The 15493-nt window shown below is 35.9% G+C and overlaps 1 protein-coding gene across 1 annotated transcript; it reads left to right on the top strand.

Annotated features, from left to right (window-relative positions):
• Positions 1-7009: 7009 nt before the first annotated feature.
• On the top strand, positions 7010-15493 carry LOC115222740 (cilia- and flagella-associated protein 46-like). Its single transcript, XM_029793043.2, has one exon. The coding sequence runs from the start codon at positions 7237-7239 to the stop codon at positions 15487-15489; it is 8253 nt and encodes a 2750-aa protein (XP_029648903.1). The 5' UTR covers positions 7010-7236; the 3' UTR covers positions 15490-15493.

The following is a 15493-nucleotide window of genomic DNA, read 5'->3' as shown; positions in this document are numbered from 1 at the left end:
ACCTGAACTGGCTCTGTAATACAAATGTTTTGTTTTCATAAGTTCTGAATTAAAATCTTCCACCAAACCTTAGTCACAATTTATGTTCCTAACACTAGCTGAATAATAACTAAGTTATTTTCCTAAATTCTTTGTTATATTTAAAATTAATTGAAAGAAACACAGAGCATCTCAGAAAAAATATGGTGACAAAAGAGTTAACAAATAATTAATTTAACCCTTTTGATACCAACCCACCCAAGACCACCTCAAGCTCTGTAGTACAAATGTCTTGTTTTCATAAGGTCTGAATTAAAATCTTCCACCAAACCTTAGTCACAATTTATGTTCCTAACACTAGCTGAATGATAACTAATTTATTTTACTTAATTTTTTGTTATATTTAAAATTAATTAAAAGAAACCCAGAGCATCTCAACAGAAGTGCGGTAACGAAAGGGTAGGCAGCAAGCTGGCAGAATCATTAGCATGGCAGGCAAAATACTTAACAGCATTTTGTGCGTTTTTATGTTCTGAGCTCAAATTCTACCAAGGTGAACTTTGCCTTTTGAGGTTGAGGAAATAAGTGCCAATTGAGTACTTCTTCACAAAATTGCTGGCCTTGTGCTTAAATTTAAAGCCAATATTTACAATATTGCTTAAAGCTTCATGTGCTTCAAACCCCACTGTTCCAAAAAAAGAATTATTTTTTGAAATATTTAGCATTATCTCATTTCAGTCTTTCATGTGCTTCATATGACAGAATTACAAGTTCAATTTTCAAAGTTTTTTTCATTATTAGATAATTAGTTAAGATCACGTATTTCTTTTTATATGTAAAGATTTGCAGACCTACCAAATATTTTCACAAATACTTCAAATTTTAAAACATAAATGGTACATGAACATTTTTTTCATGTCTCAGTGTAAATGGCTTTAAAGTAATTAGGATAATTAAAATTAAAATTTCACATTGGTTTTGTGTATATAAATATCTGTCATCAATTTTGGGGGTTCAAATTTTACAACTTAACAGAATTCTACAGACTGCATTGCAGTGTAATATAAATTCTGAAGTGTTTTAAATTAAAACTAATGAATGCTCTTATTTTTTATCACAGTGCAGTGTTTTTAATTGTCATTGTTTAGTTGCATGAATAAATTATATTTCCTTAAATTGTATTATGTTGAATCAATACTGTAAGCACCTAATAACTGTAATTTTGTGTGTGTGTGTGCTTGTGTGTGTAGCTATGTTTGCATGAATGTGTGCAGCGGCGAGCTGGTAGAAACATTAGCACGCTGGGTGAAATGCTTAGTGGTATTTCGTCTGCGGTTACGTTCTGAGTTCAAATTCCGCTGAGGTCGACTTTGCCTTTCATCCTTTCAGGGTCGATTAAATAAGTACCAGTTATGCACTGGGGTCGATATAATCGACTTAATCCATTTGTCTGTCGTTTGTCCTCTCTGTGTTTAGCCCCTTGTGGGTAGTAAAGAAATAGGTATTTCGTCTGTCCTTACATTCTGCGTTCAAATTCCGCTGAGGTCGTCTTTGCCTTTCATCCTTCCGGGGTTGATAAATTAAGTACCAGTTGCGCACTGGGGTCAATCTAATCGACTGACCCCCTCCTCCAAAATTTCGGGCCTTGTGCCTAGAGTAGAAAAGAATGTGTGCATATACTATATTTTACATACAGCTTGCAGTGCAAAATATTTCCTCCGTAGCTATCACCCAGATACCACCACACATTCGACATATTCTTACAGAATTGCTCCTTCCATTGGTACCAACCAGCATTGCTACTATCAGGGATCATCCAAGTTCTAGCTTGATTTAATCTTCTGATGATGTAAAGCACTCTTATATAAAAGAACCCATGTGACGTCACATGAAAATGCCTGTGCAATGTCGTGTAAAATCACTACATTGTGGTTCACATTTTCCCTCCTATTACTTATACAACCACATCACCAAATCACATGTAGCTGCTACCATGCAGCAATTATTTTGTATTAATAATTGCTGAAAGTTTGCCATTCACTCCTACCTTTGGTCTTTTTCTCATATCTCCCACATGTCTCTGCAATACATGTGGTCATGTAGTGTTTTCTGTCTTTCTCTGTTTCTCTCTTATGACAACGCCAGTCATCATCATCATCATTTATCATCTGTTGTCCATGCTGGCATGGGTTGGATGGTATGATCAAAGCTGGGGAGTTGCACCAGACTCCAATCTGGTTTGGTATGGTTTCTACAGCTGAATTCCCTTCCTAATGCCAACCACTTTACAGAGTGTGGTGGGTGCTTTTATGAGGCACCACACCAGTGCTTTTATGTAGTACCTTTACATGACATTGCACTGGCACTTTTACGTGACGCCACCAAGAGTGCTTTACACCACCAGAAGGATAAATCAAGCAAGATACCCAGAATATTTCACCTTCACTGGAAGACTATTTACAGACATACCTCTTAAAGTCTGTCAGAACTTCCTTTCATGTAACCACTTGTTATGACCTTCCCAATGCATCTTTAATCTCACAGCCAGTATATCTAGATCACATTGCATTAACATGTGGGATGTATTTGGCCTGTAAGACTTACTGGAATCCAAATTCCAAAGTCACAATATTAGATTATACCAGGATGATGGATTAACCATATTACATTATTGAAATACCCTCATTCTTGATACTTCAGAAAAACATCTCAAAGTTGGTTTTAAGAACAAAGGCCATCCATGGAGTGAGATTCCAATACAATACAGAAAGCCTAATAATTTAGATGCATAAATAAGCATATCTACCACTTCACCCTTTGTGTTTAAAACCTTATATGTAGTATTAGTATGAGAATCTCTAATCTCTGCACTTCTAAGGTTAACTTCGATAAGGCAGCCCTTTGTAAAATAGAACTCTGGCAGATTGTGGCTTCAAGGAAAATATCTCATAAAAAATGCACAGTACTCAATCAGAATCCAGGAATAGACCCAGAAAGATGTAGTCCTTTTTCTCATACATAGATACAGACACCTGTTGGATCAGGTGTGCAATATGAAGTCAGTAGTCAAACCAGTCAATAATAAAAAAAAAATACATAAGCAAGTGTGAGATGGCATTAACAAAAGGAATTCCATGTTGCTAACCAACCACATCTGGAAAATGAGAGACCAGAAATTTGACTAGTAAATGGAGGGTGCTCAAAAGATCAAAGCCAGACATAAATGCATAGAGAAAATGCTGATTTTGTGCATTGGAGAAAACACATCCAGAATAAATCAGAGATCTGGAAGATCTTTATGTTTCACAAATGAGATTTTCACCAAGCGTTTCAACGTAGATAAATTCATCCTTTTAAATTAGAAAAACCCACCTATGTTGGATAAGAAATACTGAATCCTACAGTTCAGCTGAAAATATCCTTCGTGTTGTACTTTCTTTTTTCATTCTTCACGATATAATTTTACTCTCCCACATGCAAACCAAGCCACCACTATACAGACTCATATCTTGCAAACAACTTGCACATGCAAGTGCTACCAGTTAAAAACTCCGTATATCGGAAGCTAGCAAGTGTATGGGGTCATCAGGAGAGAATGCGTGCCGTTTCGGGGCCTACCTCTCGACGGCATCAATGCGCACCGGCCCCCCTCACTGATATGAGGCCCCGCTTGCTAGATCAGCTGGTTATGAAGAACTCAATATACTTCTAGCCATCGCTCATCGTCTCCTTTTAACCAAATCCAGTGGCTAGCGTTTTCCACTGTAGTTTGGATATCAGTCATGGTGGTATTGACTTTACGATGAGTTAGGCCTAACGATAACAACAGTCGTCTCACGCTGTGTCCTACAAACCCTCTACATCCGACTTCGATAGGAAAATGTTCCGCTTTCCAGCCTGCGTCTTCACATTCCTCGAGGAGGTTTTCATAACGGTTTAATTTTCGAGCTCGAGCGGCGTCCATATTATCTTCGTGAGGAACCGTTAGCTCGACTATATTTACAACTTTCTTTCTTTCACACCACATAAAAATATACAGACTCAACAAACATTTCATCAATCCTAGAGCTATGTAACTCAACATTTAAACTTAAAACCTTTCTCCTTTGCCCTTCATAACACACAGTCAAACACATCAACATTCCGATATAGACACACTGCTAACTTGAACCTTTACAAGCATTCCATAGACTTATGCTTAAAAATGTTCCAAACTCTAGACTCTCCTAAAGACTAAAGCTAGTCTTCAACATATAAATCCAATATAATTTTTGACCAAATAATTGTTGTTGACAAAGATCCGGAGATATTGTATTCACCTCAATAGACGTCATTGATTGGTTGAAATTGCAGAAATGCAAGAAATTAAAGAACAAATAGCTTACAAACTACAGAATTTTCTCAAGAAAGCCAAGAGAAAAAGATGTTTTATAAACACATTCTACCAGTATACGAAGTTTAAAAGTTTTTAGTTACAAAGAAATTATTTTAAAATCTGCCGGTCAAAGCGAAAAGATCCTTAACTTTTTCCAGAAAAAATATTTTTGAAAAGTTACAGAGGTTTAGAATTTGATAATTTTTAACCAATCAGGAAACAAGATTTGGAAACTGTCATTTTGTGCGTGACTGTATGTGTTGTCAACTATAAACCCTAAACCCTAACTGTAAACAAATGAAGTACTGGTGGAATTCTGCTTTAAAAAATTTTTGGGAATTTTAAGAAAATTTTTGCACGTTTGTATTCTACACGTAGGCGTAGGAGTGGCTGTGTGGTAAGTAGCTTGTTTACCAACCACATGGTTCCGGGTTCAGACCCACAGCGTGGCACCTTGGGCAAGTGTCTTCTACTATAGCCTCGGGCCGACCAAAGCCTTGTGAGTGGAATTGGTAGATGGAAACTGAAAGAAGCCCGTCATATATATATATATATATGTATGTGTGTGTATGTGCTTGTGTGTCTGTGTTTGTCCTCCCAACATCGCTTGACAACCGATGCTGGTGTGTTTACGCCCCCGTAACTTAGCGGTTCGGCAAAAGAGACCGATAGAATAAGTACTAGGCTTACAAAGAATAAGTCCTAGGGTCGATTTGCTCGACTAAAGGTGGTGCTCCAGCATGGCCACAGTCAAATGACTGAAACAAGTAAAAGAGTACACACGGAATTTCATACAATTATGCAAAAACCAAAACGAAAACATTTTCAGTGCGTGATTTAAGGCCTATTTAGTTGTTATCTTTAGCACATCTCACCTGTCGCAGGGAATAAAACATTTAAAGCCATAAGGGATACTACTAGCGAACAGTGGTCCCGGTACGCGCAGTCGCGCATCCGCGCTAGCTAGTCGTAAGTAGTCGATCCTACGACTACCTAGCAAAGTAAATAAAACACAAAATAAATAATTTTTTTACAGAGTAAATAATTTTTGTTAAACAAAGTAAATAAAACACAAAAATACAAAGTAAATAACACACAAAAACACAAAGTAAAGATCGACTAGTCATGACTAGCTGGTGCGGATGCGCGAGTGCGCGCACCGGGATCACTGTTCTCCCTTAAGTAGTACCCCTTAAGGATCTCTGTCCTTCGTATGTGAGTGAGAAAAGTGATGTGGTGGGCAACTAATTAAATGACGTCGCCAGTTCTACCAGGTAATAAATCCCTATTAAACGTTTAGTATTTTATTAGAAAGCTACTTAGAGCAGCGGAGATATGGAATGGATGGAACAGCAGAGAAAGCACTGCGGCAATATTTCTTCTACTTCTAGGGCGGCGAGCGGGCAGAAGCTGGGGCATGCTGAGCAGGCGATCTTCCGTTTTGACTCGAAATAATGTAAACATTGAATTCGGTGATTTCCGTGACCACATGTTGTCTTGTCGATTGTCAGCTGGGAAGAGAAAGCTAATGGGGTTGTGCGTGCGTGCTTGTTCCTCTGTGTGTGTGTGTGTGTGTGTGTGTGTGTGTGTGTGCTTGTTCTTGTTTGTGCGCGTGTGTGTTTGTGTGTGCTTGTTGGCAATCTTTCGTCTCTAGTAGACCTTTCCGTCGATTTCCGTAAAAGATTTTTTTTTTTTACATATGGGCTTGCGGGAACTTTTGAAGTAATGAGAGCGAAAGAGACTAAGAGAAAGCGATTGTATGACGAGGGAAGTTCTTTTGAAGTTACCTCTGTCTCTTCACACACACTAACAGAAGCACTTCACTTACACAACATACTGTCTGTCTCCCACATCCCATCAAACACACACACACATGTACATCAATGCTCCCATGCACGGTAACTTCAAAAGAACTTCCCTCGTCATGCAATCGCTTTCTCTTAGTCTCTTTCGCTCTCATTACTTCAAAAGTTCCCGCAAGCCCATATGTAAAAAAAAAATTTTTTTACGGAAATCGACGGAAAGGTCTACTAAAGACGAAAGATCGCCTGCATGTTTGTTCCTCTGTGTGTTATTTCTACATTCCACAACATATAAATACAAAAAAAAACAAAACAGACCAGACACACACATATACAGAAGAACAAGCACACACACAGAGAGAGCAACAAGTACGCACGCACCACCCATTAGCTTTCTCTTCCCAACTGACAAGTGACAAGACAACATGTGGTCACGGAAATCGCCGAAGTCGATTTTACCTTTCATCCTTTCGGGATCGATAAAATAAATACCGGTTGAACACTGAGGTAGATGTAATCGACTTATTCTGTCCTCGAAATTGCTGGCCTTGTACTAAAATTTGAAACCATAATTTCTTCTGGTTCTTTACGATTTGAATTTAAATAGAATACTTCAAATGGATTTATATATCAGGTTATTGCCACATATTTTACCTGTTCTGATTATATCATTATCTTTCCATTTATTTACATTCATCGTCATCTTATAAAGTTTGGTCAATAAGGAGATTTAGATGTTTATTTTATACTTTTCGCGACACTATGAATGAATTCCAGATTTTATTTCATAGTTTTTATTTTCACATCGGCTTTACTCAGGGGACGTCACTTCAAACGCCTTCGTTACATAGCAACAGAGAGTTAGCTGCCCTTACATGTAAACAAAGTATTCGACGCTCAACAAGTCAGATTATCGAAACTTAAAATTATTTGTGTCTGAGTATGAAGTTGTTGGAAAGCTGATATATTTTTTTTTTCATTTCATTTAAAGTTTAGCAAAAGTAGGTGATTAATTTAATTTTATTTTGTTTTTATTTTTACTATTAATTCAATGTCATATGAAATTTAGAAACAATCAAAATGGATATAGAAGTAAAATATTTGATGGATTATGTAGCGAATTGTAACGACGTAGAAGAATGTCAAAAATACATTCGGAAAGCCTTTGATATGATTTTGCAAATGGATCACTTACAGTTTACAACAGATCTTCCACATGCAACACCAACCGACATTTTAATACAATGCTCCGATTTGGCTATTAGGTGTGCTGCTTATGATATTGCAGAGGAATGCCTCAATCTCTTTTTTACGAGAGCAGTTGCAACTGACACTAATAGATGTGTGGCATATTTATATATGGCGCAGTTATCGGCACCTACGAATATTTTTGATACTACACATTTAGAAAAAGCGGGGCAACATATCACGAGAGCAATCAACTTAGCCGTTAAGAACCCCGCTTTGCACAGTGAAATCTATAACGCTTCAATACTTTATTGGAGGTTATGCCATCCATTTTTGCGTCCCGGTTTCTATAATTACGTCGTAAACACTTTATATGTTATTGTCAAAGCTCTTAATGATCTGCCCGACATTAACTATAACTGGAAAGCAATATTGTCCGTAACGCTTATTGAAATGTATTTAAAAACTGGCAAGAAATCTGAAGCTATTGAAATTGCTAAAACAGCAATTGGTTTTGTTAAAAAATATGCTATAACTTTCTTTAAAAAACTATTTGAACTTATTGTTCGTTATCAACTGGTTGATTCCGTTATGAGCCAAGGACAAATTAAAAATTCGCCTGAGCTGCATGCTTTTTACTCTATAATGAAGTTGAATTACACTTCTGAAACTAAAGAAATCGGCAGAGAAATATATAAAGTAATGGTGCAGCTTAACATAGCAACTCTAAGTACTGATAACTTTGGGTATGTTGAAGAGTCAGTTCACGCTAATGCGTCTCCTCGTGAAGGCAAGAAAAAGTCTCCTAGGGAACTGACGGTACATAGACCTCGACCTCTTTCAGAAGACAATTTAGAACGACAATACTTATTACTTGAGTTGACACGTCTGTGTCTAAAGCATAATTTAGTACCATTTGCACAAAAGTGTATTCAAGCAGCTATGAAATCTTCCAATTATAAGAAAGAGTTTTACACTCAGTTTAAGTTTGCAGAAAGTGAAATAATGGTAAAATTACTTGGTGCCCACCAAGAATCCTATAGCAGGAAATCAGTTAAAATTCGATTAAAAGCAATAAAACTTTGTGAAGAAAACATTATCATAGCTAAGCAACAGCATGATGCTCATTCTGTTCAGTGTGGATGTGTCACTCTGTGGAATCTTTCTCTTCCATTATTGCAGTCAAATTTACGTTCTCATTTATGTAAACCATTAACATTGGTTGCACAGGCACTTGAAGACATTCAGAGTCTATTTATTCAACTTCGGTGCCAGGTTCATCGGGAATTAGCTTTGTGTGAGGAAAAGGAGCATATAAAAATTGCCATAAGCCACTTAAAAAAAGCTATTGCTTTGGATGGTTCAAAAGTGTATCACAATCAACTGAGTTTGAAATTGAACCGCTTGACATTACTATCAGAGATGTATTTCAACCCTGACAATCCAGAGGATATTGCTGGAAAGATCATTGAACAGGCTCGAGAGGTAAAATCACTTGGAACAAAGGAAGGTATGAGGGCCCTTCTTATAAAAGCAGGAATCACATTGTCACCAGATGCATTCCAAACAGTTCTTGATAGTGAAAGTTTGTTTTATGAAAAGGTCAAGCTTTCGCCAAATACGACAGATCAGCTTGTTGAACGTGTTCAAAGGTATGATGCTAATATTAAAAAAATTGATGGTCATTTACTTAGAATTGGAGACAGATGTGATTATATTCGGATGCATCTTTGGGCAGATTTATCAAAGGTTGCTCGGAAGCATGGAGCTTGGGATGTATGCCGTACAGCAGCTATGTTTTGTCTTCTTTATGATGACAATAGATGGCTATCAGCATACAAAGATGTTAGTGTTACTGCTACAGAATGCAGTTCTGTTGACAGTGCATTGAAATCCGATGAGAATATTGACGAAATTTTATATTCCAAAAAGAAAAAAGGTACGGGTGATAAATTGTCCCTCAGTGACCGGGAACATGTTCGTGTTTTAGCAGAGATCAACTTTATTCAAGGAGAAGCTTGTTTAAACTTGCTTTACCAAGAAAATGTAAAACTAAATGATTTGCCAGTTTATCCTCAAGATTATAGCAAACATGGTAAAAATTACGAAGCAGCCGATCCAGCTGAAGACAAAGACTGGCAAATATACTGCCAGTGGATTCAGCAAATGAATTCCAAAATTAGTTCTAGTTTTCTTCGAGGTCTTATTCTTGGATACAACCTGAATGACAGCCACATTGTTGGTAATGCTGCTACTTATCTTTGGAATTACAACCTCCATATTATTGAGCAAAATCGTCAATCTGAAATTGTTGGTTGTTTTTCAACTATTTTGGAAGGTATGCAAAAAGTTGATTATAGTGAATTTATTATCTTACTTATAAATATCTGTATAAATTTGGCTACAGGACTTATGATGCCATGGATGCCTTCAATTCCAGATATAAATAATGAATCACCAACTCGACTTTATGCATCTCCAGAAAAATCTGTGTCAAAAAATCAATCAAAACCTCCACTGGTGTTAATTCCACCTCAAGCTTTACCTGATCTAAAAAGAGCCATAGAGGTTTGTGAATATGCTATTGATATTACCAATAAAAAAAAGCAAATTTCTTCCATACCTTTACCTATGAAAGCTTCATTGTTAAAAACTTGGGTCATAGCTAAGCAAATGTCACAACAGCAGATTAATAGGAATTCAATTAAAGATGATGATCCTGAGAAACAATTATCACAAATTATTGTCGATATAGAAATGTATACACATACAAAAAATGGGGTTCTGGAATTCAAAGACCTATTGCCATTGCCAAACTTAGTGGCCACAGTACTGAAACATCTCTGGAGAGATAATTTGCTTAAACTACAGCTTTGTACTCAATTAGCTGAAATTCTCTATAATTATAAAAATTATGAGCTTGTGATAAAAGTTGCAAAAGCAGTAACAGATTCATATTTGACTGAAATATCTGTTGCTTGTGCAAAAGAGAAGACTGGAAGTGGCATAAATAATGGTTACATGGAAGAAAAAGTTAGTTATTTGTTTCTTTTGATGGGTCAAAGTATGACCGAAAATATGGAAGGGCAAACTGATCGGTGGGAAACTATAAATAATTTTATAAAAGCTGCAGAGTTTTCCATTCCATCACATAATTATCAGATTTTGATGAAAGCTGCCAGAAATTATTGGAATACAATTCTACCTTTGATAAATATTAGCTCCGAAAGAAAATCTCTGAAAGCGTCTCTTCAAGAAATTCTTTCCTATATATCCAAAGTCACAAACAAAATCACAGAGTTAAACAGTATTGAAAAAACCAATTCCTATGTGCCTGATGTTAATCGAATCACATTGTATGGCTACATTGGGAGAAATTGGGAGAATGACCCTGTTCTGATTAATGCTGATGATGATGACCAGAAGCTCCAGGTCTCTTTATATATTGTCTTATGTGAAAGCTACGAAGACAGCAATGACTGGAAAACGGTTATTAAAATCCTCAACACTGCTATAGCTGACCTGCCACACAGTTTTCATAAAATTCAGTTATTCAGACGAAGAATTATGGTCAAAGCAAAACTAGGGGAAAACATGTTAATGGATCTCCAAAGATTTCGAGATGAGAAAGAAGATTTTGTTGCAGTGATGTGGCGAGACATAGCTTTACACAGCAATAAATTATCAGAACAGTGTATTGCATATCAAAAAGCAATTGAAAGTCTCTCAAGTGAAGAATACAATTGGCAGAAATTTCATTATCTGCTTGAATTCAGTGAGTGGCTTTATACATACCAAATGCCTGAACAAATTGTTGTGGATCAAATAGAATGGGCTATAGATATTCTTATGTGCATGACTCCTGAAATAGACGGAGAAAAACCAGGAGATAAAACACCAAGGGTTAGTGCTTTACAATTAGACACTATTCCTCAAGACACTATTCTTCAAGACACTGAAAATCTTCCTAATTCCAACATTAATGAAAATGTTGTGCAGATGGACTTTCAGTTTTATGTTCCTCAGGAGAAAGAAATCATTATTGGAGTTCCACTTCAAGACTGTACTGCAGTTACAGGAAGAATGAACAATGTGAAACAACTGAATTATTTGATCAAAAGCTATGTCCTTTTATGCGCAATTTACACTCCTGCATCTCCTTTTTATGAAAAATATTCTCTCTTGGCTTACTCATTTACAATAAGGCTGTGGCAAGTGTGCATGGCTGCTGCATTAAGCTTTTACTTCGAAATCCCGAAGAACAATACACTTACCAATAAAGACTCTGGAGTCTCAAACAAATCTGATTTTCAATCAAAACAAAAGGGAAAAGACAAGAAAGAGAAAAACGAAAACTGTATATCTCCAACAAAAGAAAAGAATAAAAAGAAATTCTTAAGCACCAATGTTTCTACTCTAACTCCAGAAGAATGGGCTGTGTTTGAAGTACCATGTGATTTAGAAGAAATTTTTACCCATCAAAGTTTAGAGACTACAGGAATTAATGAAAAATCCTTCCCTGATCCAATGATAAGCTTGTATTACTTTGATAAATTGGTAACTAATCTTCAAAATATTGGGTTTCACCACTTAACTTTACCGGTGTTAGCTTTGAACCATACCATAGCCTCATTTGTAGCACATTCTAAATCCTTCGTTCTTTATACTCATTGTAAAAGAATGGAAATATGTGCCGAACTCAATTTGCCACAGTGTTCTTCCTTCCATGAAAACGTCATCAATCAGGTGTCTGGTATTGCTCCTAATGAGTTGATTGAAATAAGAGAGAAATTTTATGAATACGTTCAAGAAAGGAATAACTATTGCATTAAACCAAACATTTCATCGGAAGCAGAAAAAGAAAAACTACTTCATAAATGCCATTTAGGGCATTATTTTCAAGACACTTTTGTCTACCAAATTTGGACAAAGACTGCTGAAGCATTGATCGAGCAAACACATTACCAGCTTGCCAGGAAATACTTAATTGAGGCATATAAGTTTGCTGTAGGTTTCAAAGATATATTCTACCAAGGAAAATTATGCTTTTTAAAAGCTAAACTTGCTTTTGTTGAGGCTCAATACAAAGATGCATTTGATTTATGTATGAAAGCTGAAGAAATTATGGTTGGTGATATGGAATATTGGTATGAAATAGTAATGTTGAAAACTGATGCTGCTCTTCAAACTTTTCCTAAAAATGGATATGAATTTGTTGAAGAGTTTCTACAAAGAATCATTAAAGAATTTGAAAAGTTATCTTTGACCAGACCAAACCAAGCTCTCAGTTATCATTATACAATTGCTTTAATTCAAGCAAAACTTGGTGAAGTTCAAATTAAATACTATATGAGCCGATATAATGACCTTCCTTCGGCTTCTCTACAAGAAGTGTTTCAGTCACCACTGAATTATTTTGACATTTCAACTGAATTTCTTCTCAAGCATAAGTTTACAAAAGCTGCTGTCAAAGTCATGCACAACCATGCCAAATTACTACATGAAATTGCTCTGTCAACCACAAACAACACAAACAGTATGCAGTCATATTATCTACATTCTGTAAAGGTCTTTAATCAAGCCATAGAACATGCTCGAGCTATATTTAATGATATAATGATGATACTTCCTAAAGATTTTAATTTAAGCTTACCTATTCATCGAGAATTGTCTAATTTGCAGAGAAGTTGTGCTGAAGTTATGGTTGAAATTCAAACAATCCAAACCAATCATGAAATTGAAAAAATACAGAAGCATCAATATGATATTGAAAGGATAAAACTAGAAGAGGAGTTTATCAACAAATCTCCCGAGTATTTGGAAACTGAGAAAGAATGGACAACAAGCAAGCAGTGGATTGCTAATGAAATTCTGTCCCAAGCAACTTCAGCACATAGTCTTGCTAGAACAATACTGTGGATTAAATCTAGAAGTTTGCTTATCATTGGCAAATGTTTGCTCAATTTGTCATTCTTAAAACAAGCAAATCCCTCTCTGTTATGGTCACTGTTTGATATAGTGCCAGATAAAGAGACACCAGATACTGAAAATACAGAATCTGATGAAAGCAAAGAAGGAAAAAATCCATTTTTTAATCACTTAAATCAAATTCCAAATTTATCCAAGAAAATTAAAGAAATTAAATGGAAGGAGGACATTTCCTTTTGTTATTTTGCTCAAGCAGCTGAATGCTTAGCTCAAGCTTTAAATACTGCTTTTCAACTTAAACAAACAAATATAATTATGCAGGCTTCATATGAACTTTTGAAGTCTATTGGCCAATTTGATGTTATTGCTGCATCTCATTTCCTTGCTTTGTATCAAAGTTGTCAGGCATCTTGTCATTTAAAGAAATTACTCGGGATCAGCCAACCAAACCCTTACAGTTGTCGTTTGGCAGCACTTCTGCATCAAAGAAGACACATGTTAAATAATTATGCTGAGAAAAACTTCATCTGCACTGATACGTATTCTTCTGTAACAAATTCATTGGAGACAGAATGGCAGGCTTGGAAAAGTACAATGATTTTAACAAATCATTTTGATATAGCAAAGGAATTCCCTTCCAACTTCAACTTTATAGTTCTACAGCATTCACCTGACAAAAATTTTATATTTTATAGTCTCCTAGAGAAGTACAAATCAATTAAAAGTGCAGCGGCCCCTAAACAACCAACGGTAAGTACAACGCAAAGTTTATTAAAACGATCTTCTCTGGCAAAATTCAGAGTTAATCCCGATAAACTACACCAGCTTCTAAACATGTTAAAGCTTTATAAAAAAGATGTCAGGCGAGCATTGCTCAAAAAAGAATTCCAAATAAAAAATCAGTCTGACTATAAAAACATGCTTGATACTTTAAAGTTTGAACCTTGTGATTCAGCTATATCAGAAAGTTTTGTGATTGAGAATGATGAAGAGTGGATGCAGGAAAAATTTGAAGAAATTGTTGCCTTAATGGAAGATTATTTTGCTGCTGTACTTCAGCCACTGCGAACAGCTTTGCAACACACTTTTGCACCAACATATTCAAGCACCGCTTTTAAAGAAAGTTCGGAGAATGGTTGTATTATTATTTTAGCTGATTCAGACTTACTTGAACTTCCTCTGGAATCTTTGAGTGTATTTCGTGAATTTGAAAATATAATATCAGTGTCACGAGACATTTCTTTGCAATTATTTTATCATAGATTCCACCAAGAGGAAGTCGTTGAGGAAACTAAAGACAAAAAGAAGAAAGACAAAAAACAACAGCAACAGCCTCCACCACTACCAACCCGTATACCAGTAAATAAAGAAACTGGCAAGAAACGGAAGAGAGAGCTTGTCGATCATGTAATGCCACCATGGGGTCAATCTATCATTACAGATTCATTCAAATACATGGTAGATGTCAATTATGAATTTAATGAACCTGAAGAATATGATCTCTGTAAGATTTTTAAATCTCTCTTAGCTGAATATGAACAATCTTATACATCCCAATGGATTGGACTTAGTGGAGATATTCGAAATGCAAGCAGTGGAGAATGGGAAACATATCTAAATGAAAGTGGATCTTTCATTTTCCTTGCTCCTTACAAAATAACATCTTATTTAAATCCAGTAAAAATTCCTGCTTTTAACATTTCAAAATGCCTGTTGGTCTGTCAGTTTGATTTAAGTGAAAATTATTCAAGCTTTAGGCGTCTTTCTCTTCATGATGCTTCAAAATCAGACGATGTTTTATCTTTGGAAAATCCAGTTTCAGTCGCATTACTGCTTAGTCTAGCAGGAGTACATTGCATCATGGGTAATCAATGGTCATGCCAACTCAACCAGAACATAAAGCATATGAAGACAGCCATGAAATGTTTGCTGTCTGATGGGTATTCTACAGGGGAAACACTTCGACATATTCAGGTACCATTTTTGAAGATGGAGGAAAAACGTAGCACAGAAAACTATGTTAACAAAGATAAAATATCTGGTAAAAAAAATACTGTAGCTGACAAGAAAAAAGATGCGAAATTAGCTGCAACAGCTAGTTCTACATCTGTCAGTCCTATAAAGTCCCTATCACAACTTGATGACAAAGAAGTAAGACCTAACTGGTTTAACATGGTGTGCTATGGACTACCAAATTTATTTGTGACACAGACTTAAAAAA

This window comes from Octopus sinensis, linkage group LG2 (genome assembly GCF_006345805.1).
Source record: "Octopus sinensis linkage group LG2, ASM634580v1, whole genome shotgun sequence".
NCBI lineage: Eukaryota > Metazoa > Mollusca > Cephalopoda > Octopoda > Octopodidae > Octopus > Octopus sinensis.
The sequence above is the reverse complement of the archived record's forward strand: the minus strand, read 5'-3'. Positions and strand labels throughout refer to the sequence as shown.

What these genes read in the sequence shown, in the direction of transcription:
- LOC115222740 (XM_029793043.2), top strand. Translation starts at nt 7,237, where the DNA reads ATGGATATAGAAGTAAAATATTTGATGGATTATGTAGCGAATTGTAAC.